This window comes from Athene noctua, chromosome 5, assembly GCF_965140245.1.
Source record: "Athene noctua chromosome 5, bAthNoc1.hap1.1, whole genome shotgun sequence".
Taxonomy (NCBI): domain Eukaryota; kingdom Metazoa; phylum Chordata; class Aves; order Strigiformes; family Strigidae; genus Athene; species Athene noctua.
The window spans coordinates 9,703,691-9,731,678 of NC_134041.1; the positions used below are offsets into that span (position 1 = coordinate 9,703,691).

Sequence of the window (27,988 nt, forward strand, 5' to 3'; positions counted from 1 at the left end):
GCTCGGCTGAGGCTCTTAGCAGTCTTGTTCTCACACAGGATTGCTCACATGTCCATTCTCTTGCAGAAAGCCCTCTAGAATCCCAACACCCCTTCTCCCCTTTTATTTCTGTTTTGTTGTGTTGTTCTTTTCCCTAGCCCTGCTGTCTGGTCCTTGCTGGGCTGGAAAGTCACAGAAGTTCTTTTCTGTCAATATTTTTGATATCTTCTTCCTCTCCTAGCCTGGCACAGAATCTGCTTTCGTTAGTTTTCCTTTCAGGAATACATGTGCACTTCAGCATGAGGTCTGACAACCTTGACCCTCCAGGCATGAGCAATTCCCATTTACAAGACCGTTACAAAATCCATCAGATCAAAAGTGTCAGGAAGTCAGGAAAACCCCGGCGTGTATGGCAGGCTGAAGCTGGTCTCCCTGTGCTGTGTGACAGAGTGCGCTCCGTGGGCCGTGCTTTGCTGTGATAAGGTCAAGTAGAAGTGGCACTTGGAAGGAATGGGAGGTGGAGGGGACGAAGGAGGGTTTCGCAAGCATCCAGTGATGTATTGTTTAATACTGCAGTGTTCATAGCCAGACACCATGGCTCTAATAACAGCCAGGGTTAAGGCAATGATGCAGATTGAAACTAATAAGTTACGAGAAGTCGTGTGGTGTTTGAAAGCCTGGGGGTGGAGACTTTTGTGGGATTGAGTTTGAAAGTAGGAAAACAGCAGTATGAAGCTGTTAATGAGTTTTTTGGAAGTTGCCTTCAAAGTTTTATCTTTATGCTGTTCCAGAGTGGTGGTAGTGATAATCCCAACTGGTCGTGGGTTTTATGTGGGTTGGGGTTTTTTGGTAGTGTCTTTTATACAAGCATGTCTTAGAATTGAGAAACAGGATGAGTAGAGTGTCCCAAATATCTCTCTGGTGGTCTTATCCAAGAACTTCTCAACCAAACTCTCAATGATCTCAGCTCTTTGTGAAACCAACTCTGAGTTCTCCTCCAAAATCCCACCCAAAGAGACAGAAATCAATGTTACGCAGTCTGTGGGTCAGTCTCTTGACACGTTCAGTCATAGCTCACAAAGCCAGCACAGAAGAAGAGGAATAAAAACTTGCACAGATGTGAGGTCTGAAAGAGCGAGAGCACTCTGTAAATGAGGCCTCAGGAGGCAGGACGTGGCCTTGAGTCACAAAAATGAGGTTTGTATTTAGTTGCCCAAAGGGAGCTGGAAAAAGGAGTGAGAGAAAGACAAGGTCTAGGGGGAACAAACCCTGGAGAGAAGGCAATACTGAAAATAAATGAAGGATCTTGATTTCTCTTGCAAGCATGACCCTTGGACTTCACCAGGGCTGTAGCAAATAGAGTTTGGTTTTATGGACACAACTCACATACAAATCTGGACTGGAGTGCACAGGAGAAGGATATAGATGGCTGATTCAGCAGCTTTGCTGGCTTTTTCACTTGGAATTGTTTGAGCCCCTTTTCATTTTCCCCCTTGGACTTCAGGATGGGAATTTCAACATTGTTTAAAACCTCCTCGATCACGTCTCTGAAACCAAAACCTGGTATGAACTATGGGAAGGTGGTTTTGTAGAGCTTCTGTTCTAACATGGAAAGTGCTGAATTCTCTCTGTGTGGGCCTGATTCAAGACCCATAGAAATCAATCTTAGTTTTGCCATATACTTTAATAGAATTGGACTAAATTGCAGAAGTTTCCTGTTCCTCTGGCCCATTTCTGTGGATTTTTGCCCACTCAATTTAAAAGAACAATTTATATCACGAGAAACAAACCACTTCTGTTGTGTTTTTCTTGTTGTATTTTTTTGCTTAATGTTCTTTCCTTACTGTTACTGACTGAGAAACGATGGCTGTGACTTTTTTATGTTTAGCGGGACATGAGGAGGAAAAGTGATACAAATACTTGCTAAAGGAAGTTTTCTCACTCACCATGAAAGTGGAGAGGTTGGTGTGAATGATGCCCTGCTTGAGTACTCAGGAGAAATGAGATGTCCACCATTTGATGGCCAATTACTGTGCAGTGTCTGAGGCTTTAGCCTGGAAAGCAGCGATGCTGTGGCAGAAAATGCCATGCTAACTGAAGACAGCTCTTTCCCGTGACTGGCTCTTCCCACTTTGGTACATCACAGTCTTTTGGGACATGGGTTCATGAGGCTGTACCAAGTGATTCATCTCCATCTTACTGTCACCTCTTCACAAGAAGCATCTCACCCTCCTCTTACCAAAGGAGATTTATGCAAACCTACGCAAAGCTAGAACAGCTGAATAATTGTATGGGTGGTTGAGCTGAGATAATTAGTTTTTGTTAGCTGAGTCTAATCCTCTGTCATTCAGTATCCTGCAGTCTACTGGGATTTTCACAGCCTTCACCACCATGGGTCCTCAGGACCTACTGCAGCTCTGGGCCACCCATGCAGTTTCGAGCTCTGTTGCATGTTAGGATCTGGTTGGGTTATTACATGTAGGGTGATGACACAAAATGTGCCACCTGCTAGCAGCCTGCCTGACCATGCTTCAACCCCAGCTGTGAAACCCAAACACTTTGCCTGTGCCGAGCAGAGCAAGGGGAATCATCATCTCTCCATGGCTTGTGTCTCTAGTATGAAGTCCTACATTGATTCCTTGAGGGATGAGTTTACTGCTCAGCCTTCCCTTCACATCTTCTCTGCCTCATCACCTTTTTTCTCAGGATTTTTAGGATCGTAATTGCTTGGAGACCTGTACCCCATCCATTACCTGTTGTAAGAACAGGCAATAAATTTAATAGCCTTGAACGAGAAGGCTGCAGAACTAACACAGGGAGAAATGCATTCTCATCCCTTCAGTCTTCCAATGCCTCATACACTTTATTTTTGAGAGTGAAGAAATACGATGGAAATCATCCACTCACTTCAGCAAGTAAAAAAATCAAAATAAACTTAGGAGTGTTTTATCTTCTTTTTTTATCTAAAACTTGTTTAGTTAGTGAAGCTTATAGTTTACATCATATTTTTGACAGCTTGTACTAATAACTTTGTACAGCGTGCAGGATAAACATCCGCTGATGGGAATGAGAGGAATCTTTCCATATCCTGTACACAGGTGAACAGTAGCCCAACACCTTCCCGCTCAGCCTTTTGCAGGGGTGCAAGTGTTGTGTTTCTTGTTTTGGGTTTAGGGTTTGGATTTTTATTTTTCATCTTAATGTACTAACTCAGAAATAATAATTATTTTAGAATAAGGTTGGAGCGACTCATTTAGGGTTAGATCTGACCATAAGAATGTGATGAATGGGCTTCAATTTAAATGCCAGTGGTTGGGATAGCGGCAGGCGGCGGCTGCCACTCGAATCCTACAGCATCTACATGTTCCAGCCACAATGGACCTCATTTAATGAGGCAAATTTAGTAGGGGTTTAGCCTGGTCTCTGGGATTTCTGAAGCTGCATTTGAGAACTCCCACCGAGGAGGAAGGTAGGATGTAAGTAAATGTGACTCTCTGAAGGAAATATCTTCATCACCCAAAAGAAACTGTTATAATTGGTCCTTTTCAATTTGTCCCTTCAGTCAGTTTTTATAATACATAGGCAAAAGAGGTAGGAGTCCCTCACTTTCATGGTGTAATTGGTGGAGTGGTGTAGCTTGGTGCAAATCCATCAGTTTGAAAGGGTTACTTCTAGATTATACCAGTGAGAACCTGAAAAAATATCACCTGTAAGTAACTGATGCAAGGGTGAATGTTTAAAACCTCAGGGATGCTGAGTTCTAATTTAGCACAGCTCAATTTCAGCCAAAACAGTATTGGTGTGAGATGAGGTTTATTGACATGAACCTACTCCAGTGAATCTGGCTTCATTTCTCCTTACTGACAGTCAAATAAAGATATGTCTCTGAGCAGTAGACTCTGCTAAAGTGTAGTGGTGGCATTTCTTACTTGAGCCTGTTCAAGGAAATGCTGAGTGCTGCTGGGTTATATGGACCAGGTCCTTACAAAGCTCTTCTGATGTTGTTAAGGTTTGTCATAATCTTCCTTTAAAAGGATTGGGTTGTGCTGCACCACTGACCTGAGAGCGTACAGGATTGTGCCCTAACTGGGGATCTAGTTCAGTATATGAATTGCCAAGCTTACTGTTCCGAATCTATCATTATTATGAGTTAACATGGTATTAATCAACAAAGTGATGGTACTGGGTAGCAAAGGATCTAGAATGTATTGATCAGTGATTTAATGCTTGTTAAATTGACTGCTAGAGGAAGATGAACACTTCCTGAGCCTGGCCTTGCCATTTTCTATTGAGCAAAACACATTTTCTAGTATTAGCCTTTCTTAATTGAAAGCTGTATAAGCCTTTTGGGAGGTAGTGGAGAATCCAGCAACTGTAGATCTTTTGGAGAAAATAAATAGACTGTTATCTGTTGCAGCACTGTCACACTGGTTTCCATTTACAACTGGGAAAAAAAAAAAAAAAGGCCAAAGACTGTTTATTCCTATTATTTTCCCTTGATTTGTTTCTTTCTTTGCTTGCATGTGTGGGTGGGTTGTTAAAGTTTTTGTCTTGCTTAATTTTGCAATTTTTTATGGTCTACATTCTGATGTGTTGCAGCTCATTTTCAGGCTGAGAGGCTGGAGCTCACGAGGGTGGGCAGTGTTTAATTTCTGCTTATAACACAAACAGGTAATAAGTGGGTAGATTATAGTGTAGGGAAAGGGAGGAAGACCATAAAACTAAATGTTTGGGAATTTTTCAAAGTGTCCAATGACTACAGTTCCTACGTAGGAAGAGATGTCCTCCCCATACCTCTCCTCCTCCCATTGCTGAATGGTTTTGCAGAGCACTGTGACTAAAGTTTTGCTAAACTGAAAGTGCCACAGCCTGGAATGATAATCAAAAAAGATGCGTGTTGTTATAAACACTCAATCATTTTCCTTCTTTCTTGTGGAGTTGTTATTAAGCCCAGAGGTTCAGAAGTTCAAAAATATAAAGGAATAATTTGTACAAGAAAAGAAAGGAGTCTATTTCACAAGCCATTGATGCTTCCACTGGGAATTAGCAGTAGCTGTTAGAGTAGCCGGGGTCATACAGAGCAACCATGCATTCTGCTCCCACTTAGGAAACCCCTAATTTTTAACTTTTTAACAGCCACAAGCTTATGTTTCTGGCAATGAAGAGTGGAGGGAATGTTTGAGGAGCTCTTATTAAAAAAATAAACTTCAAATGATGATTGACTCCCCTTTTATGTCTCTAGAATGGGGCCCATAAATCTCAACAGTTTTCTCTTCAATGGCTACTTGTTCTTTTTGGTTGGTGACAACTTTTATTTTAAGCAAGCTCAATTCTTGAATTAACCCTTGTGTTGACTCAAGCCTCCTTGTTTGTCTTTGCTTTGGCTCCCACGGATGGAGAAAAGCTTAGCATATGGTAACAGATCCATTCTCATTTCATGGTTGACATGAAATGTGGGCATCAGTGTGTCACTGGAAGAGGGAGGAACCAGGCTTCAGGAGATCTGCTTCCAAAGAAAGCACTGAGCTCGCAGTTACTGAGACTCCCCTTTGCGTCCTTGACCTAAGACTTCTAATAGGCAGATGAGCACTGAAGGTTTAATGTATTTGAGCACAAATTTTCAAATTCATATGTGGGCATTCAAACACCCAGTCCCATCCAGTATGGACGGGTTCTGGTACTCTCTTTATCATGCTTTTAATAGCAACTATAGGGATATAGCTGTCCATCAGTCCCTGGATTTTTGCTGTGTTTAGAATTAATTCCAACCTTTGAAGCCTAGTAAGGAAATACATAATATAAAACCCATGAAAATCTCAAGCAGCATCAGCCACTGAACCTACCAGAAGACACAACTGAGAAGCGGGTTGACGAGTGCTGTGCCAGTGGGCGTACATTAGCTACTGAGTCTCCTTCACAGGTATGCAAGCTCTGAGAGCCAGCAATACTTGTGCTCCAGTGCCTGCCTGTGTGTGGCCAGCCAAATTTGGAAGCTCTATCTTATATCTTTCTGTCAGTGACTTGTTATACAGTCCTGGGGCCTAATGCTTGTGTCAACATGAGGTTAGGTTTCATGGCATCCTGAGCAAAGCAGGAATGCCCTGGCTTATATTTGTCTCCCCAGGAGAGCTCTCCCTCTCCTGGTGGGAGAGAAGCATTCAGCAGCTACTGGGCAATCTTCTGCCATCTCTTGACAGGTAGTGATATAAATCAGGGGCTTGAGTGGGACACGAAGGCAAGACCTTGTTGCTCTGTTTAGATCCCTATCAGCCGTGATTAATTCAGTGCCATAGGTGGAAGGATAAACGTGGCTTCCTGTAATCTTAATTGTTTCCACCAGCCTTTGAACTGATGCATCCATCTGGTAGCATTTAGTTGTGAATACAAAGGGTCAAACTATGCCCAAGACTGCATGGCAGGCAGCAGGACCAGTTCTGAGAAATGCCAGTGCCAGTTGGGAATTGGTCACTTAGTCATGCAATACAACTTTGGCAAGGGGACTCGAGTTGGTCCCGAATAGGTGGCTTGCAATATCATCTGGAAACTTTTAGGTGGCAGAGCCTCTGAATTTATTAGAGGAGACTGGCAAAACGGCCTTAAGATGGCTAGGGATGGACTGGGGACTTTATATGATGCTACAGGGACTTCTGCTCTGCCGTTCCCAGTGCTATTGTGACAAGTCCAAAGAGAAGACAATGTGGATTGCTTTTCTTGAGCAACTCCCATTGTAATTGAAAGAGATTTTGTGGATCTTTCACAGAACTACTATCTTTTTGCATCAGGAGTCCTTGCTCTCCTCTCAAGACTCTTTATAATGGCTTGAGTCCACAATCTTTGCAAGTAACCAACTCATACACTCACCCATTTACCTTCAGCACTGTGCACAGGGCTTGACTTTGCTTTGACATTCCTGTGTACAAAGCAGTCCCATGATAATGACTTGAAAAATACCATGCTAGTTTTACTCCCTCTTTGACGTCGTCATGTACCTATGGGAAATTCTGAAAAGGGCAACAATCTTGATATATTTGGTGGAGAGTGCGTGTTTTGAAAGCAAAGATCTTTGGCAAATGCAGCCTACAAGGAACAGAAGTAGCTTATTTCAGCTGACAGCTTTGGAGAAAACCAGCATTGCTAAGTTTCAAACTAGTGTGGGTAGACACTAATAAGAAAATTTAGGGCTAGCAATTCAGAGGGAATAGTTTATTGCTTTTTGGTTAATCCCTTTTCAATTTCTATCAGCGTAGAAAGACCAGAGCTTTTTCTCTCAGTCATTTGTGCTCTAAGCAAGATGTGATGAAAACAGGCAAACTAAAATGTTACTTAGCTTTCTAAAAGCAAAGAGAAGAGGTCACCCCATCAGAAAAAAAAAAAAAAAAAAGTCAGAATTTGCAGTTTAAACAAGATTCCATGAAGTCGTTGTCTTAGTAATGTTAGTATCCTAATGCTTTGAATTCAGTAACTTTTAGTTACCAGAGCTCAGTAAAGAATGTTCCCGGGGTAACTTCTTTTGCAATCTATTCAATTTTTGCCTCTCTATATTCTCAGATGTATTCATGGTTTACTGAATTCATTTACTGAATAATTCCAGACCTGCAGCTCATTTTTAAGTGGTCCTGAGCATTTGCTGTCCAAAATCCAAGCTAAATTTCTTCAAATGTCATAATTATATCTCAAAATTTGAGGAACAATGAAATGGCAAGCATAACAGCCTTTGTACAAAAAATAAACATGGAGCAAAATTCCCTGAATTAGCAGAGTACGGTTGGGACAAACTAAGCTGACCAACTTCCATCTGAAAAGAACTTGGTCTATAAAACCACCTGAACCTACTCCCCATCTTACCTACTTCAGGGAAGGTAAAAAAGACCATGAGCAGGGAAGAAATGCAGAACAGATGTTACCTTCAAAATGAGCTGATCCCCCACAGATCTGTGGAGGATGTCATTTCCTACCCCCTGCATCACCTCCTCCTTCTCCAGGGCGTGCAGGCAGGATTTCAGCTGGTGTAAATCATCAGAACGATGCTAAATTACACCAGCTGAGTCTGGCTCTGAAACTCATTGTGCTCCTAGGAGTTAGGCTTAAGAAGTTACATCAAACCTGGAAGTGATCCTCTATGCTCTGCTTAATACCCACACTGCTGCTTTGGGATTGTTTGTTAGATGTCTGCCCTACTGTCCTGAGATAGAATAGTGGGCTGAAACCTCTGAGCTCTAGCCCCACTGTCCTGATTAGGCAAAAGGCAGCTATTTATCTATATAATTACAGGGTAACAGCAAAGAAATTTGCTTTGGGGAGTTGCTTTTTTCACCTTGGGGTTTCCAGGACTTGTCAGAGCTGTGTACTCATGTGCCATGTCTTCAATGGTTGTAGGATTTCTGGGAATCTTCCTGGTGAAGCACAGCTGCAGAGGGAACAACCTTGCTGAACATTTATGGAGCGTTTCAGGGGATGACGGAGAGTGCTTGCTTACATGTGGGTGTATTTACAGAGCATCAGTGTTAAATGGGCAAGGAAAAAGAGGGGAGGGCAAAAGGATTTTCTTGGGAGTGCATTTAAGGGGTGGGGAGAAGTGGCTAAAGGGGTAGAAGGTGAACCTGAGGCTTCTCTGTTTTGCAGGTATTTTCTCTACTGTTTTTGTATGTAGACCAGAATAGTGCCTGAAAACAGTATTAATTACCTTTATTATTATTTATTTATGTGGGGAGATAACCCAGCTTCAGGAATATTTGAAGCTCTGCAAAGAATGTTCTTCTAGATCCTTTCTTCCTAGTTAGAAGAAAAAAGAAAACCAAAATGTTACTTACATGAAGTGTGTTCTTTAAAATTTGCCAATTTATGTAAATGTTCTAAAGCAACATCTGATTCTTCTCTCCTCTTCTCTCTAGTGAGGAGAGCAGAAATCTGTGAAGACTCTTCTTAATTCCTTAGCAGCAAATCGTCACTGGTAGCCAGTTTCATAGGCAGTCTCTGACTGGAGTGGAGATTGTTTAGTCCAGGCTTAAAAAGGCTTCAAGCAATAGGATCTTTTAGTCTCAGTGATAATGAAAATATAGCAATTATAGCCATCTCTTAAAAGACTACCTCCCATAATTCATAAGCAACAGAATTACATTGAGGGAGCCTAATATATAGTAGAAAATAAAGCGTCTGAATTTATCGTTCTGACCTTGAAAGTTAACAGAGTGGTTTGTTACAAATAATTAATTTTATAAATTTCTTCTATCATGGAAACTTGACTGTGAATAGATTGCACTTTTCTTGAAGCTATTTGTTAGCTGAACTTATTTGCTGAATAATTGATGTAAATAACTTGCTGAATAGTAAGTAATTATTCTTGGCCTCTGCTTAGTTTGAAGGCAAGTGCTTGGCTACACGTAGATGATATTAGAAATTTGAGCTGCTGTGATTTGATGGGCAGGTCACCTTCCTTCTCTGGCTAACTGAATTTTGAATAATTTTTACCTGCTCCTTCCAGGCCAAAATTCTGTGGACTACAACAGGGCTGTAACACTACATGGGGAGCATACAGCACTCCCCAGGCCATGAGGACAGCAGTGTATAAGTCTAATGCCTCCTCCTCTTGACTGTGTACGCTGAGCTCCAAAATACAGTGGGTTTTTTGGTTTTGTTTTGGTTTTTTGTCTTGGGCATCTCTGCCTCTACATTTGCCCTTTGCTGCATCTCCCTCAGAACGGCAGCTGAAGCAGGAGTTGCTGCATTTATTTCTTGTTAAACTCCTGGCTGCGTCTGTAGCTTTTCTTATCTGTCCCCTTCGACAGAGGACCTGGGGATGTGGCTGGTGGCGGCTGCTCCTCCAGCACAGTGCTGGCTGGCCGTGGGGCTTGCGGGGAGGGTTGCAGCTCCGTGTTAAAACATCCAGGTATCAGCCGCAGCATATGGAGCGGTGGGAGCATTGTAAAGGGTCATTTTCAGCAGCAGTCTGCTGCCCCACAGAGGGACCCCAGCAGGCTGCCTTTGAGGAGCATGGGGGTGTAGCTTCAGCCTTACGCTCCCGCAAAGCGCCTGCTTGTCTTCCCAGTGAATTATGATTGATCACCTTCAGTGCCCTTTCTCAGGCTTTGATAAAATACGCCTCCGAGCAGTTGTCTGTAGGATTTTTGTGGCCATCTGTTGTTACCCAGGGCTGTAATGTCACTGCCTAATTGTGCTTGCTTTTTGCTGGACAAGGAGGTGGCCTAGGGCATGGGCTGTTCACTCACACACTGCTTCTGCACCCAAAAACCCTCTCGCTGTCAGCAGGAGGATGAGGGTGAACCCTTGCTTTTGGACCCAGGGATGCTTGGTCACTGCAGCATCTTTAATCACAAAAATCACACTGTTTGTGCTGGACTCTTTCCTCAGATACTTTTAAGGAAATGAGCCCTTTGCTCAGGCTGCTGGCATGATGGGCAGTGTGCTATGCACCCCTTGTGCACGCTCCCTCTCCCAGAGCTGCTATATCAAAGCACGAAGGGCTGGAGCTGCTGCCAGTGCTCCCCAAGTTATGTGCTTTACAAGGTCTGCGTTACAACCCTGAAGCTCATCCTGAGGATGCATCTATGAATTTCTAGGAGGAAAGTGGAGATGCCCTGGTGAGGCTTGTGCCCCTTAGCAGCTGGTGCAGGTGGGTTCCCATCAGCTGTCCTGATTAACCACATGGGTTTTTCTCTAGGTGAGGAAGACCTGAATTGAGCCAGCTGCAAGAGCAAGCCCCGTGTTTATTAATAGACGTGGGGCATCCCATGCTTGTTCAGTTTCCTCCAATGACAAGAACATCTTGCATAATAAAATTAATTCAAACATGAGATAATTCTAAGCTAAAAAACCCCCACAATCCAAAATAAGTACTTATCCCTGATGAGTTCAGTGCCCTGCTTCCTCTTGAAGGCTTCCTTTTCTCATGTTGTTCCAAATCTTGATTTTTTTTTTTTTTTTTTTTTTCTTCTTCTTCTTTCCCTGCTGACCTCATGAGGACGCAGTCACCTTCAGGCTTAGGAAATGTTCCCTTTTCTACAGCTGCCAATTTGGTCGTGCTCACAGGGAGACTGGAAAACTGAGACAGTTGTTGCCCCAAAGTGTTTGTCCTTGGCCAGAGGTTGTAGCTCCATCTGGCTTGCTGGAAAGTGCTCCCTTTCCTGATGGGTTGTGATTTATGCTCCAGCATGCTGACGTATGTTGAAATTGGCACCTGTTTGTGCTGATACCAAGGGCTGGCAGTTGGAAATTCAGGACATATATCTTTATGTCCCCTTCAGCCATTCTTGCTGCAGGAGCAGCAGTCTGGAAAGGGGCTGTGCTGGCATCGAGAGGTGTTAAACTGGGATGGCTGAAGGAGTTAATCTGCTGCCTCACTGTAATATAATAGAAAGAAAAACATGCCTGTGGGGCTAGTCCATTTTATTATGTAGCTTCAGCTGGTAATTAAAAAGAAACAGTTCAAAATTAAGCAGTAATGTGAATAAAACCCCAAATTAAATACAACTAGGACAGGTTGCATTTTTCAATGGGTGGATGCTTAGCATATCAGGAAACCAGTCTTTTAAAAAAAAATTATCTCAGGCTGGGTGCCTAAAACCAGGAGTTCCCCAAACCCCCCAGAGCTTTGCTTTTTTCTGTGAGGGTGCCCCTTTCATTGCAGCTCACTCGTCACCAAGGCCGACCGGTACACTCTGCTCAGGGCATGTTCCCACATTCCTCCTGTTACGGTAGAGACAAAAAAGTAAAATCGAAACCCCAGATGGGCCCGGTAACAATTTTACTTGCAAGTCAAGAGCGCAAATGTGGTGTCAGGTTCTTGGGAAGGATTCCACGTGCCTTCTTTGAAGGTGATGATCCCGAAAGCAAGGACAATGTGCCCATTTAAGGTGGAGGAAAGCGATCATGGGCACTGCCCTTTGGGCATCCTGCCAGGCATCAATTTGGGGAATGCAATTGCTGAGCAAAGTAGCAGGCTGTGACCTCCTCTGTGCATAGATCAGGCAGCTGGCTACTCTTAAATAGAGTGGTGCAACCAAGCACAGTGATAATTTTGAGGTAAAGGCATGGGGAGCAGGGAGTTGGGTGGGAAGGAGTGATAGGAGAAGAGATATTTTCAACCACAAGCTCCCCAACTGGCAGATTTCCAAAAGATGGGAAGTGTTGTCTGAGAAAAGCTCACCCTCTGCTCACCTCATTTCTTACATTCTTTCCCAAAGTATCTGTTACCAAACACTTTTGGGGGGTGTTGGACTTATCTGGGATGACTGCTCTTGTTTCAATGACACCTTTGGAGCAACATGCAATGGCCCCTGCAGCACCTTTCCTGGAGCGCTGTTCTTCTGCACAAACCTGCTCACAAACTTCTACTGCGCACAAAACTCTTAAGTTATGTGGGGGGATTTCCCTGACATTGGGGCAGCATTTGGGTTTCTGAATATAGGGGTTTGCTTTTGACTAGTAAGCAGTGAGATGCCCACAGGACAGGAATAACTGTGTGGAGCCAGAGGCTGTGCCAGGTTGGCTGGGGCCATGGCACAGGAAGGAACAGGGCTTGCAGCCAGACCCAGGGCATCACCAAACAGGCAGCAGAGACATGTCCAGTTTGTCCTGCTGGACCACTGCCTGCCTTGTCTGGGTGAGAAATGTCTCTGCCTTCCTCTATACCTGTGGATTTCACATGATCTGGAGATGCTGCTTTAGACAGCCATCATCCGGTATCACACAGTCCATTTCCTTTCTTGTTGAGGAGTTGGGTCCGTTCACGTCAGCTGAGCACTCCAGCCTTTTGTCCCCAAAAATGGTCTTTCCGATCTCTTTTATGAATCTGTTTAAAATCAAACCCAGTTGCCAGCTTCTCAGCCCTGGAAGAACTATTATTCTTCTGCCACAGATTAACATGAAGGGTGTAAAGAAAGAAGCAGAAGGAAACAATTTACACCATCATGTCTGACTTGATTAAAAACTAATACGGGATTTTTAGGTTACTGGTAGGTATTTCATACATTTGTTGTCTAGCAGGTTAGCAGACCTTTAAGTCACATAACTCAGTAGCTGAGGTGAGTTCCAAGGAGAAGGCATTTTCTTCTGAACGACTCTTAGTTCAGCTATAAACAAGAAAAACAAGTAATTGTCTCCCTTAAAGAGTGTGGTCTTATGCCAGAGGTATGAATTGATTTTACTGTCTGTTTACTTTTTTGTTTACAAGACTGCCGTCCAGAAGTCTAACTGGTGGCACTTGGTCCTGCGAGCCATCACTGCTGGGCAAGGTTCTGGTTACTGGAACTTTTTGCACTTCAACCAGAAAAACGCTTGCAGAATGAGACTGCTCAGCGTAACTCTTTTGGTCCAAATATTTAGCCTTCTAGGTAGGTTTAGTCATCAAAATTAATCATCTGAACTCAGCAGAACTGAGAAACTGGACCTGTGCAACAGGACTGAATGCCAGTAGATCCTACATACAAAACCACGAAGGCCATACATTTAGGCGGCAAATTCAACAGAGGTAATTCTATCCTTTCCAGAGGTTCATTTTTCATTAAGTTGCAAATCCTTCCTCCCGATATTTCTTAATTTATTTGCCTAAGATTAAATTTGGGCATTGACCAAAGCAGAGAGTTATCCTGCAGAGTTACTGCTTGCTTGCCCTGTTACTGGTTGGACATCAAGCTGAGTTGTTGGCAAAAGAGACAGTGCTGATGTTGTGGTGAGGGCATTGAAACTAAAACATACTTACACCACACAAAAGGGGAAAGGATGGAAATTCCCTATCAAAGTTCTGTTTTCCCCTTCCCTTTCTTCTGAATTAATCTGGACTCTGTACCTTTAGAAAGTAACACAGTTCACTGCATTTAGAAGAAAAGGTTTTGTATCTTACCCTTCTTCCAGTAGTGCCTGTGGTACGGCTGCTGCTGACTTCAGTTTGCAAATTTAAGACCTTTGTTTTGGGGTGTTTTGACCTATTTAAGGTGGGTGTGGTATTTATAATGTATTGGGAATGGTACAATGTTTCCAAAGTGCTGTCAAAACAGAAATTAACTCCATGGTCTTTGTTGTCTTAATGACCTTCTGCAATGGAAGACTCATACCTAAGAGCACAAACTATAGCTAGCTCACCTGTTCTATCAGGTAGCCCACAAAAAAAACAAACAACAGCTCTCCAGGCTCTGAGATAATGGTGTGCCTGCCCCGGCCCTGCTGGAGCCAGGAACTTGGTGCAGAAGCAATAGTATAGTAGGGTCAGCCCAGGGAATGTGTGAGAGCTGCTGTCAACCAGGAGAGCCCTTCTCTGGTTTGGGGATCTTGGGGCTGAGGGGTTGATCTTATCACATTGCAGTGTTTTCTGTCTAGAAATCGTTTCTGTTGTTTTTGAATGCTTTGATTCAATCAAAACAGAAAACATTTTAAAAAATAATCTGACTTTCAAACATGCAAGTTTCATCATGGGGAATGTGCATAAAGACAAAAGTCGGGGGGCTGAAGTCAAGCTGTTGGAAGTCAACTTGGGCAGGAGCTTTGGGTGTGCAGGGCTGAAGGCTGGAGCCCCAATCTCCCTGCAGCTTTCTCAGCATCAAGAAAACCCATCTTAGTCCCGGGGCTGCACATTAGTAGGGTGACTGCTCCGCACCAGGCCATGCCTGTGTGTCACCGTCGTGGCTAAGCTGGTAGGATAGATGGTGGTTAGGGGTTTCTCCAAGCGCCTTGGTCAGATTCAAACTGTTTTATTAAACTGGTTAATTGGCAGTTTGAAAGGGAGGGGGAAAAAGCGAGGTCCTTAGGTCTCCCTGGTCAGTGCCAAGCCGCAGACTGTTAACTACTCCTGCCTTTCAGAAGCAATAACTGCGGGTTTGGGGAACATATGGAACCAACTAGCCGAAAGGCTTTTATGAGGAGCTTTAACAGGGGGCACGGTTTGTGAGCAGAAATTCCAGTGGATGAGTTAATAGTTTCACTTTCCTTAGCTGTCCCTTTATAGGAACAACAACAACAAAGTCGGGTGCATTCCTCCCACAGCCCCAGCTGTACAATGTGCCGATGCATCCAGGATTTCGTTTGGACACTGGGGGAGTCCTTTAGTAGGTCCCTCAGGACCTGTTTTTTCAGAGCTATTTCCTGATGCTGACCTCATTAGGTGAGTTTCACAGCTCACTAATTCCTAGCAACAGTGCAAGAGATTCAAGGAAAGGGGAAACCCGTCTTCTGGAAACCAATGGAACTGAACAGATTTGGGCAAACACTTTTATTGCTTTTCATTAATCTGGAAAATCAGGGACTTGAATTTTCTTTTCTTTTTTTTTTTTTTTTTTTTCCCCCAAGTCACTATTTTGACTTGAAAACTGTATATTTGATTTTCTATTTGAGTACAGAGAAGGAAAACAACAAAAGAACCCCTGAAGAACCATATACCTCAGTATTTGTGGCAGTTTGTTTTGAACCAGTCAGGCGGGTGGGCATTTCTTTTCCAGAATTGCACTTTGGACGCTGACAGGATATAGTCACTCAAACACTTCCAGTAATGATTATTTAGTATTTGCATTGTGGTGGCACATGTCCAAAAGAGAGAGCAAAGGAAAACAATAGTTGCCTGCTCAAGAGCTGACATCATAGTATGAAATTTAAGTACTTGTTTTTGTGGTATTGTTATTAATCATGGTTCCATGCAGGGGTCATCCTGTAACTCCAGCTACTGGAGTCCTGTGAATGCAATGTTTGTAGTTCAGCCTTGGTAAGTTTAGGACTAGAAAGTCCTTTCTCCCCCATTACATAAGAGTGAAATTTGTCTGAGCACCAAAGTTTGGCCTGAGAGTTTTCTCGGGGTTGCCTTTCGTTTTCAAGTCTCGTGTATAGCAAGCACACCAGAAGAACACAGGTCCATTTGTCTTCAGCTTAACACATAATTTGTTTCTTCTGATGTAATTCCTAAATTTGTTGTCTATTTTGTTAGCAATGAATTTTCATAAGAAGGTTTGGGACTGCAAGGGTATTTTATCTGGTAATAAGGTTTCCTTGCCTTACTTTTGGCTGGCCTCTTAGATGTCCCCATGAAGCTGTTCTTCCATTGTGGCATTATTTGGGACCTTAGTCAGACAGACTGAAGAGGTGGACCTGGCAACCTTTTCACTTGGTTAGAAATTCATAGTATCACCTCCTAGACAAGGTGACAGGCACAGTCAAGCTGCTGCCAGAGCTTGTCAAAAATTGATTTCTGACAAAGCATATGAGCATTCAGGACAATCGACCAAAGTCAACTCACCTATGCGAAAGTATTAAAAATATAGAGCTGAAAGGGTACAGCTAACTGCATCCTTGAGCTGATGTTCAGTGATGATCATGGCAAAGAATCCATGTACTGAATAGCATCTTTTGGAAAAGTAAGCATCTTATTTCTTCTTTCATGCCATTCAGGACCTTATGACCAAGACACCTTACAAGTAGCTGACATAAATCAGGCATGACCATGATTCTGTGTTTGATGAGGGTTAACATGTTTTTTGTTTTCTGGGCTTTTTTTATTCTCTTCAGCTAGGGACAAATGCCTGTAAGACAAATAAGAAGAAATGTCTCCTATATAAAGGCCATGATTTCTTCTCTTTAACTATCACATACAGCACTATCATGTTCCTGGCCTTCAGGAGCCTTCAAACACCCAGTCTGAAGTTGCAGACTTGTGGCACAATAAAACACAATACACGAATGTTTGTGAGAGTACCTTAGAACAAGTGGGATTTTTATCTAGCTTTTCTCCCAAAGCCAAATACAATGAAGAACACAATTTCTGGTGGAAAAGCTCGTGTCCCTAAGCCCAGTCTATTCAGTTCCCCTCCCTATTTGAAAAGGTAGCAATGATATTTTGGATCCGTTTCTTTGGATTGGGTTTACTTGCCTAAAAGCCAAATCTTATTAAAATCTCACATAAAATCAAAGCTCCAGCCTCTCCCATGGGCTTGCAAAACAAAGTTCAAACTGGCCCAAGGCAACTTGCACAACTGCTGATACTGACGCTTGTATGCAATTCCGGCCTTGAGACCTGATGCAGTTGTGTCTGCTCACTTTATACGAGGGGTTTGGAGGTTTTCTAATGTTTCATCTTTTTCAAAGTTGAAAGTTAAACACCTTCAACATTCAAGTTGATTTATATGTGAGGTAGACTTTTGTAACGCATGTCTTCCATTCATGTCTGACTCCTGGCTCTGTAATACAGAGGCATGTTGGGGAAAAATACTGTTTGAGTGTCAAGGTAATCAGTAAAGCTGTTAGCTGTGGTCTTCACTGGGCTCATTTGGTCTGTAATCAAGGCCTGCAGTGAGCTTGCACATGAGTGGCAAAGGCTGGTCTCTGTGAATTTGGTTGCAACTGAAATGTCCGAGGTCATAGAGGCAAAAGAGAAAAGGTTAGACCGAGGCAGCAGCACAGATACTGTTGGGTGATGGTGAGAGCAGTTGTCATGAATATAAGAAACAGCCCAGTTTTGTTCACCAAGAAATGAAACTTAGGGTTCCTGCACACCTCCCCACTGCTGGGGATCTCTCAGTTCAAATCACCAGTGATGCAAGAGCTCTCCCCTGTCCCAGCTCTGCTGCATCCCCTCTGACCTTCTCGGGGCAGAAGTGGCTGCTCCAGCCCCCTTGTCCTTGAGATGGCCATAGTCTGTGCAAAAGAGCTCCTAAAAAGTCTGGACTAAAAAGACCTGGCACTATGTAGGATTAGTCATACCCACTCTCCTAGGCAGTAAAACAGGACCCATAGGTCTGCTCTAAGGCTGAGCTGGTGTCTCCAAACACCCACATAAAATCTGTATGTTGAGCTGCTGCTTTGCACAAGACAGCGACACTGCTTGGATAAAAAGCCTTCTTCCTGACAGGATAAACCCCTTTCTGTTGTCCATGGCTGATCAGTTACAAACGGGGGCCAAAGGCAGCCGTGCAAAAATGACTTTCAGACCGCGCCGATGTGAGGACCATAAATTGCGAGAATAAAAATGCACTTTCCCGGAGCCAAAGTCATAACTTCCCATCACTTCCCAGAACAAATACTGTCTGCTGTATTTATTAGGTGGGACTGTGTATAGGCAGTCGCTCTAAGTGTGTTTATTTTGAAGTCATCCGTTGTTCAGTAATCTCAGGCACCTCTGGGAGATTTAACTCAGATAGAGGTTTAGGCTGGAGGTCGTGGGGTCACTGATACTAAGATAGAGAGAAGGAAAGAAAACAGCATTGTTTTTGTGGCATTATCTGAACAGTAAGGAAAAATAAATTCAGGTTTTAAGATGGCTTTAACCTGACTCTGGAGGAAATGGTCTACAAATCCAGCCAATGAGCAGGTGGCTGTGACAAGACCCCACTTCTCTTTAAGTTTGTTTTGAGCTGCCCAACCAAAAGCCATGGTGGTTATGTCTTGATTAAGCAAGACTTCTCTAGAAAGCTGTTTAAGTGGTTACAGTTTTCCTTTAGCATATTCAAGTGTTTGAGTTTCTAATTTTAACTTCCCTCCTAAAATAAAATCTTGAGTTGCTTTTTGAACAGGAGTTTGAACCCAATGATGAGCTCCCCCACAGTGGTAGCAGCGTGCTGGAGTTCGGCTGGTGGCCAGCATCATCTCCAGGTCCCAAACCTGCTCAGAGGCAGAAAGCAGGGACATGAACATCCTGACACTAATGAAATCTGGGGTCCAGCACATGGGGGTCCATCTGCTGTTGTAAACTCCAGATAACTCCTCTCTCATGTGGAGTCTTTGGTGTCTTATAAGAAGTGAACTCGTACAGTGGGCTTTTCTGTAGCCTGGCACTTATTTTCAAGGAACATATAGGCAATTTTCTTTAAGATCTCTAACCCCCTGCAAATGTGATTGAAGTCAGCAAATAGGTTCCAAATTTATTAGGAGGAGCCAGACAAACTGACCCAAAGCTTTAATGCACAGGACTGGTTTCCCCAGGAAGCCAGGATTAAAAAAAAAACCAACCAGCATTACAAGTAAAGTAAGGATTTGTTTATCGCCTTAATATTTTATCATAAAACACACTGTCTTATCCTCAGGGTTTGTTGGTGGTTTGTATATGTGTGTGCCTGTGTGTATACATATTTTTGTACATAGAAATCCAGCAACAACCATTGTTTAAAAAATCAAAAATGAGAAGGATTTTACTAAAAGCATTTTGGGAAAATCTCTGCTCTGAGTTTTCCTGTCAATGTTTTTCTAAGCTTTTATTTTTATTAGCCAAAATGTTTAGAATCCTCAGGAAATCCTGGGATGAAGCATTTCCTCTTAGAGCTCTTGCCCTTAGGGGAAAAAGAAAAAACTGAGATCCTTTCAAAGGTTAGAAATTTTTCAAACTGTACTTTTTGCAGATTTTTTAAATTAAAGAAAAAGTAAGTTAGGAAGATGCTTAAGTTTAGGCTGTGGTCCTGGGAAAGATTGATCTCTTTGTAGAAAAGCCTGAAGAGACCCTTAGATCTGGGCAAGGAAATCTTTTAGGCTTGGACCTTAATGGAGAACCGATTGCCGAATTGAGGTATAACAGGTTCAGTTGAAAGACCGTTATTATATTTTTTAAAAGTAAATTGAAAAAAAATAACATTTACTTTTCCTCAACCAATTTGTGTATGTTAGTTAGCATGTGACATCTTTGTATTAAGAGGCTGTTAATGCCCTGGAGATACTTTTTTTTTTTTTTTTTTTTTTAACTCTCAGATCATATTTGTTACATATGTGAGATTTTGCAGGACTAAATCCAACTGACTGACTCCTTCAGATAAAGTTGAATCATGCGGGAATCATAATTTTCAACTAATAAGAACTATCCTGCAAATACATACGTACATTGCTAATTGTAAACTCCTCTGGGGTTCACTTCTTAAAGTGGGTTCTGTTGCTTGAAGTTAAGATGGTAAGTATGAATATTTGTCACAGCTGGAGCTCAGCATGGGTTACTTTACCCAGATTTTCATATGATGGTTATTCTTTGGGGATGGATAGGGCACTGCTATTATAAATGAGAGAAGCTGAAAATGTGGTGAAATATGATGCAGGAGTCTTTTAATGAAAAATGACACATCAGTATAATTTTTCAGAACTCTGAATTTGTAGTCACTACACATCACTTTATTTTAGGAAAACTGTGTTTGCTTATTTATATAATTTGTGACAAACTGTTTTAATGGCTGTTCTTCTGATTTATTCATCTACTTTTTATCAAGTTTCATTGGAACATTCTTGGAAAGCTGAACATGAAAAGCCCAGACTTGGTGGTTCAGTAACTGGTATAAATTACTCCTGCAATCTATCACAAATATAAAAAGATTTGTGGTAATTCATGTGAAATTTGGAAGCCTTTTTGGTAATGCAAGGAAAAAAATAATCTTCAAGGATTATTTTTTTTTTATATACCTAAATTTAGAGAGTTCTTCTGCTTGTTTGGGAAGGGGACATCTGACTGCTTTGCTGGGACAGTGTTACAATTCAGTATCTCTGTTCCCTTTGCAAAAGGGTGGGTGAAGGTGGCATGACTAAAGAAGGGACACTAATAATGAATTTCCTAAAGTTTCTGTTACTAGAAGCAGGCATAAAGTCCCAATACAACTGTGACTTCAGAAGTTCAGAAGATTCTGATTTTTATCAAAAACCTTTCAACTGAGTTTGGGCTTTGGATTTAAGCTAGCAGACAGGCAACAGTCAGAGGCAATAGAAGTTTCCTAATGTAGGGGCTTTTCCATTCCGGTGTCTCTTATGTAGCCAAGTTGTCACCACAAAGAACCTAAAAGTTCTCGTACCATGACCTCTGAGCAACGTATATATGTTGTGAAATACCTTATGTGAAATATTAAGGCTTTTCTAATAAGGTCTTCTGCTAGTAGGGGACCTTGTGTCTGACTCCCCTTCCAGTTGGAATGCCTAAAGACCAGCCCTTGGTACTGCGGGCCAGAATGAGTCAATAGACTTCAGGTGCAGGAGGGCTTTTCAAAGTTTGGCCTTTTATGCTTTGCTGCTTTGATTCCTAATATCTTTAACTTCTCTGTTTTTCTTGTCTGTGTTTCTACAGGTGCTGTTTGCTTTAAACCAAACTCTGCTCCAACATGAAAGCCTCCGAGCAGGTAGTTTGCAGGCCCCATATACCACTGAAGATCTCATCAAGCATTATAACTGTGGAGACCTGAATGCTGTCATATTCAACCATGACACTTCTCAGGTAAGCGAAAGTGTTGCAGGTGGGCCAGCTAGTTGAGAACAAATCAGCTGTTTTAATAGCAATGTGTCCAGTTTATCACTTTATACTCTGTCTCCTCTTTCCCCTCTTCCTTTTGCTGCCCTGTGTTTTCTTTCTACACACGCCTTGTTTGCCTGGTGAGAGAGTGGGGGTTCCTTGATATTCCTTGGGCTCCAGGGAATTGTAGAATCACAGAATCATTTAGGTTGGAAAAGGACTTTGAGGTCATCAGGTCCAACTGTTAACCTAGCACTGCCAAGTCCACCACTAAACCATGTCCCTATCTGCCACATCTACACGTCTTTTAAATACCTTCAGGGATGGTGACTCCACCACTTCCCTGAGCAGTCTGCCCTGACAACCCTTTTGGTGAAGAAATTTTTCCTAATATCCAATCTAAACCTCCCCTTGCACAACTTGAGGCCATTTCCTCTTGTCCTGAGGCTTGTTACTTGGAATAAGGAATGGACTGCCTGGAAAACTTTCCTAGGAATGTGCCTGAAAAAAAATTAATCATGGCTGTTTGTGGGGCTGTTGAATGTAGTCCCCTCATTAAGGAGGGGAATCTTTGTAATATTTGAGCTTATATATGAAGAGGAAGTGAACCTTATGTAAATACTCCATAAAGTAAATAACTTCTCAAACATGTCATAATTCAATAATTTTGTATGTGTCTCAGGCAGCCCTTCAGTCTCTGTTTATCTTAGTTATCCAGTGCTATTAAAAACTCTCAATGGAGCAGAAATCTGCTTTCCAGACCAGTTTGATAGTTCGTGGCAAACTCTGAGATTCTTGTTTTATATGTTGGTTCCTCTTTCTCCTTTCCTGTTAATTCTATGAGAACTTGGTCTTTGGATGTCATCTCCTACCTCTCCTTTTTTTGATAAATGTTCCCATGTTCCTGTCTCAGGTGCAGTGACTTACTTGGAGGGAACCTGTATAAACTTTGGCAGCCACAGTGTTATATGTGCTTTGCCAATGAAAGCCTATTAAATCATGATAGCAGTTTACCATTAGCAAATACAAATCAAGGATAACTATGTGACTTCAGGAGAGAACTGGGATAGGGTAAGCTCAGTCTATTGATTGAGGCAGAGGTCTCTGAGATATTTTCTCTTGCCATCGCTATCTTGAATTGCCCAGGGCTGTGTGGGTCACTTGTTTCTCAGAGGCACAGCTGGAAATGCAAGGAGGGCCCCAAGCTGGCTGTAAGGTAACAGTCTCCCAGCCACACTCCATGACATGGGTGTTTTCCCAGGGGTCTTGTATTCCCCTCTGAGAAGTTCAAGGTAGAAATGTAAAAGACACCCAGCTGCAGCTGGAGCTGCAATTCCATGTCACCTACCACAGAACTAGCCTGTCCTAGGAGCAGAAAGATACCAACCTGGACAATTGGAGGTCCTTAAATTCTGGACAGATGGTCATGTCTCCTCTTTATCATTTTGAGATGGTAGAAAGAGTGGTCGATAGTAATGAAAAGGATAAAACCCCTTTTCTGTCCCAGTTAATCCAGTCCTAGAAAGTGAAGCACTGCTTTAGCATGACTAAGCAGGACATAACTGGATGGTTAACGTGGCAGTACTGAAACAGAAGTCTGTGTAGTACCAAAGCTGCCAGAGCTGTTCATTCTGGACAGCCTTGCACTGAAAAGTGAAAGTAACTCTAAAGATGGGTGTGTGAGTTGGAAAAGGTGGAGAGCTCATGGCTTTAGAGGATTCTGAAGAAGTCAATGGTTATAATTATTCCTGCAATGTTGAGGCACAGCACATGGGATAAACACAATGATTTCGGAGAAATGACTCTTGCAAGGTGTGGTGGTATATTTGCTATGGATGCAAAGGAAGGACCACTAGTAGGTAAAACCATGAAGACAGTCCTGACATCTGAATGTCCTGTGTCATCTTTTAATCTCTGTCAGTGTAATTTCTCCAGCAATAAAGCCTTTGTCCCTGAGACAAGTTGTGGCCATTCACACCGGTTGTTGCATTGACTCACAGACATCTGTAATTTGTTGACACAATGTCCTATAACAGACCTGTGGGTTAGACTTGAGAGGAACAGATTGCTGTAAAAACTTCTTTATCCCTGCAAATTGTTGGATCAAATGTGAGTTTAAAAACAGTGTTAAAAAAAGAAGAAAGGAGCCAACAACCAATTAGAGTTCAGGCACTGGTGTTAGTCATGGTCCCAGAGTGCACGCAGTTGATAGAGATTATAACACTTACAGGCCATGGAAAATTAAAATCCCTATATGTATACTAGTCCCCGTAGAACTCTAAATGTTGTGGAGTATTTTTCTCTTATGGGTTGTTGTTTTTAATTTGGGTAAAGAGGTTTTTTTGTTTGGTAGTGTTTTTATAAACCAGCTTTATACCATTTATTTTTAATTGCAAGCAGAACAAAATAGAAAATTAAAACCTAAAATAAACTCCCTATTCAGATCAACATTTGCCAATTGTGGTAATTCCAAAGTTTATTCTGTGTCTTTTTTTGCAAGTTGATAAATTCTCTCTGCCATAGACACTCTTTGCATTTTGGTTACCAAATTAGATTATCCTGGCTTAAATATTACACATGAAACACCCCTGATGGGATCTTTCTGTTGAGACATTAAATGTGGGCACAGGGATTTATCATCTGCTGAGAGTGTATTGCAGGTCTCATCAGATGACAACAAACAATTGGCTTACAAGTGCAGAAAAACTATGAGTATTCTGAGATGTATCACCACTTAAACTTCAGGACAGGTACCCATGACAGTCTTGGGAAACAAGAGTGTCACAGTGTTTTTAGGTGTGCCCATTGTTCCATGATATCCAGCTGCTGGCCCAGCTTTTCAGAGGTCTGGTAAGTCCTTGGAGCTGGTACCATTAATACAACTTTGAAATATTGTGTGGAAAGGAACAAAAGATCAGGAATGGAGTTGTAAGACTCAATGCTTACATGAATGGTGTAGGCCAGGAATTCAGCTCCATTCTGTGTGGCCAGGGAGACCTGCAGAAGACTGTGACTCTCACTCATTGAGGATTAATTTGGGGGCTGTTTATAAGGTTACTAGTGCCTGCTGGTCCCTTGAAGGTGAACCTGTCCATCAGTTGCCTCAGTTCAGAGCCATTGGTTTAGATCAATATAATGAACTGGGAAGTATCTGGGAAAGTCTGACATTGCTGCAGGGACAGTGGTGGTGGTGAGTATTTATGCAGGTGCAGTAACTTCCTAAATTCCTCTAGTATGAATCTTGGGAGACGAAGCATCTTCAGTAGCTGTCTGCCAGATGCTGAGATGCCTTTAGAGCAAAACTCATCCTGGAGCAGAAAGAAGGACCAGACATAGAAATACTAATACTATTGACTCAAGATGTTATGGATCAGTTTCTTGAGCCTTGTCTGCCTCCCTGAGGGAGTTTGGGAAATGTGTAGTTTCTCAGCACCGATCTTGTTGGCTCTGACAACGTTTTGGAGAAGAGGAGAAAGTCCTTCTGAGACTTGAGTCTGTGCAAAGGGGGTGCACAGAAGGGACAGTGCTGGGACGAAAAGTTCAGGGAAAGTTTTTTCCTAGACCAAAGCAGGAGCTTGGGCACCAGGTCAGAGGACAGCTCCTTCAGCTCCTGGGGACAGGGACCCAGGGAGATGCTGCCCACCGGAGGGTTGGGAAGCCAAGCTTAGCCAGGGTAAGGCGCCCGAAATGGAGGGGTATGGGCAGGGCCCCACATCCCTGTTGTTTTCCTTCCCAGACCCATCAGCACCGATGACAGTGGAAGGCTAAACAAATCCTTCTCAGTTTCAGTGCTGTGGGGTTTTTAAAATTTTAGTTACGAACAAGGAAAGGGGGAAACCCCTCTGCTTTCCTGTGGTTGTATTACATTCCTCATTCCTCTCTCTCTCTCTCTCTCTCATTTTCTTAAATTTTGTTTCCAAGCACCATTTTTCCAAATGTATAAATCCTTATTTAAACTTGATAAAACTTTAAGGGGCTGAGTTTACTCAGTTAGACTATGACCCAAAAGTGGAGTAGGAAACATCTCTTCTTCTTCTACAGCCTTCTGCAAACACTTGATTTTCTTGTGACTTTTGCAATCGAGAGGCTTATGTTGGAGTTTCTGGGCAGAGAGTCAAAATGATACTGAAGAGGAAGTATTCTAAGTTAAAGATAGGATAGGTGTGTTTTCTGCTCTTTTTTTCAGACTTCTTTCCCCTCAAAGAAGTCAGTTTCTTTCCCTCCTTTTGAAAAAAGGTCCCTGTGAGCAAAAACTCATTTTGTTCCTTAAATCTGATGTCAGGGTCTTGATTCAAACATAAACATTTGAGTTTGGGGTTCAGGGGTATCTTGCACCAGTTACTTCCTGCGGTCCTTTCTGAGGTGTTCAGTTTGTTTAAGGACAATTCTGTAAAGCAGATTCATCTTTGCCAGCGTGGTATTAGCTGGTTCTGTCTTACCTTGTTTTCCTATGTACACTTTATTAAGAGGAAACTTGAAAAGCCGAGGCTGAGATTTTTCTCCTTCAACCTTTCTCAAAAACTCTACTTGTGGTCTCCAGCTATTGTTTGTCCTCAGCCATCTTCTAGACCTGTGGACAGGCTTCTCTCTCAGGAGAAGATGGTTTCTCTTCTCTCATTGCTGATGTGGCATATCAGAGGCCTACAGCTTCTCTGCTTACTTTATAGACATTTTCTTCAAGAAAGGTTCTACTGGTTGCATACTTGTTATTTGCCTGTCCCATTTAGGGTTAACAGTACAATGCAAAGTCATACCTGCCACCTGAAAGAAAGCATCTTTCACCTAGAGAGCCCTTATGGTTTGTGTGTTAGACTGTATTGAAAGCCCAGTGAAATAACAGAACATTTCCAAGCCATCAGCAGGCCTTGTATGAGTCCCAGTAGGCCCAACCATCACTGGATATCAAAATGAAGAAATCGGGTTAGGCCAGTTACTAGCCCGTTTTGTGGATATTATGCTTACCTAATGCAGTGATCTTCTTGTTGCCAGGAGAGATAAGGTCTTGGCTTCATGCTACACAGAAAAGCAAGCTATGCAATGAAATTGCTTGGAGGTCACCACAGCCTGCAGGCATGTCTCAACCCCCTTCAGGTGCTCAGGGATCACTGTGCCTCCTTCTTCAGGCTGAATCCATGAGAAACAACTGAGTTTTTTGTATAACTTAGTAGAAAGAGGTCACCCATATCTTGAGTTGTCTCTGTGGTTCAAAATCCCATGGATTCATGTGGACATACAGTGTTTAGCTAGTGGGTGTTGCCTTCTGAAAAGCATATGATGGTCCTGATAACATGATATTAGAGATCTATACACTAACCCCACGTCAGTAGTCAGCCTCCCTAAACTAAAGAAGAAAAGATTTAGTGCCTTATTTCACAATGCACTTGCTGTTTATATATCATCAGGTTGTGTTATGTACCCCTTTAAAAATGTTATCATCCTGCATTTAAACCTGTCCTTTAAGATTTAAGGGTCCTGATAATTCTAATTACATCATTAACTTTCCCTGTTTTCGTTCTGGATAAAATACAACTGGATTTCTGGCTCACTGTTCAAATCAATGAAAACTATCTGTGGAATGCCCCAGCTTCAATAACTGCAGAAACACACAGCTGAGACCATTAGGTAGAGTGTTGAATGACAAGCAGACCTAATTTGTCCAAGGAATGGAGTTTTATCTAGGGCAAAGGAAGATAAATCCATAAACCGAAGGCTTAGCTATTGTAAGACAACACTTTGGAAGCATCTTATCGTTTTCAGCTGTAACAAAGTGCAGGCAAACTGGCACAGCCTCTTGTTCTTCCAGGGAAAATGATTACAGGCTTTCCAGTGAAGCAAGCGCAAGGTTGTCCCGGGCACCAAGGGACCCGGTCCCACAACTTTCTCATTCTGGGTCCAGGCAAAGGGTCAGTAATGCTCCCAGGAGTGTTTGTTAAAATGACATGGATGGCAGTCCTGACGGGTGTTTGGCGACACATGTGCTCATTGCCACTTGTGCCCTGATAGCGAGCAGAGCGTGTCTCCCACCTTCTCTTCTCTGGGCTGTAGCACAGAATGCTGCTGGAGAGACGTTGCCTTCCTGTAGTTCAGAGGAGCTCCTGATCAGCTGTGGTGGGGTCATACTTTCTTTCCACTTGCACCTGAGTTACAGTTTTGTGTCTTGGTATCCTGTGAGCTTTTGGAAGTGAGAAAACAGAAGCGCAGCCAAAATTTTCAGAGTCTAATTTTCATATTATGTCAGAACAGGATTCCAGATTGGAGCAATATTATAGTTTAGCTTACGTGTTTCAGAAAATTGGTTACAGATCCAGATTGCGAGAATTAAGTCTACTTGCTGATGACAGTGCTGGGGAAAACACTGCAGAGATTATTTTTTTATTAATAATCTGGAACATGCCCAGATAATTTTCATGCTATAAGTTTTGAAAATAGGTTCTTGCTTGAAATTTTTCATTACATGTTTGCATTTAGAGTTGTTTTACCTTGGAAGTTCCTTCCTTCCTCTTTCCAGTTTCCATGGAGAAAGCATGGGAGAGGAGAGAAAGACAGAGAGAAATTGGAACTAGACATTTAAAGGCAAAGATTTTTCTTTCAAAGACTGCTGCGTTATTAGAAAAGGAACATATTCACCTACAGAAAAGGACTGATTTACATTAAAAACATTTAAGGATTATTGACTACCTGTATTTATTAGTAAGGGAATAAACTATAAAAGAGTATGGAAGAGTGATTGGTAAAAACATTTGGAATTCAAGGTAGTAGCATGCTGCTTTCTGTGCATTGCTGTATGTTTGCTGTAAAGCATTTACTATCCCTTCTTTTTAAAGAGCTGGT

At 42.4% G+C, this 27,988-nt stretch overlaps 1 protein-coding gene across 1 annotated transcript in view; it reads left to right on the forward strand.

The window, feature by feature from the left end:
• Positions 1–27,988, forward strand: part of TRABD2B (TraB domain containing 2B) — a 293,067-nt gene that overhangs the window by 138,127 nt on the left and 126,952 nt on the right. Inside the window, exon 3 of the mRNA XM_074906252.1 lies at positions 20,996–21,142. Within this exon, the coding sequence (XP_074762353.1) occupies positions 20,996–21,142 (147 nt within the window). The remainder of the gene's footprint in view (positions 1–20,995; positions 21,143–27,988) is intronic.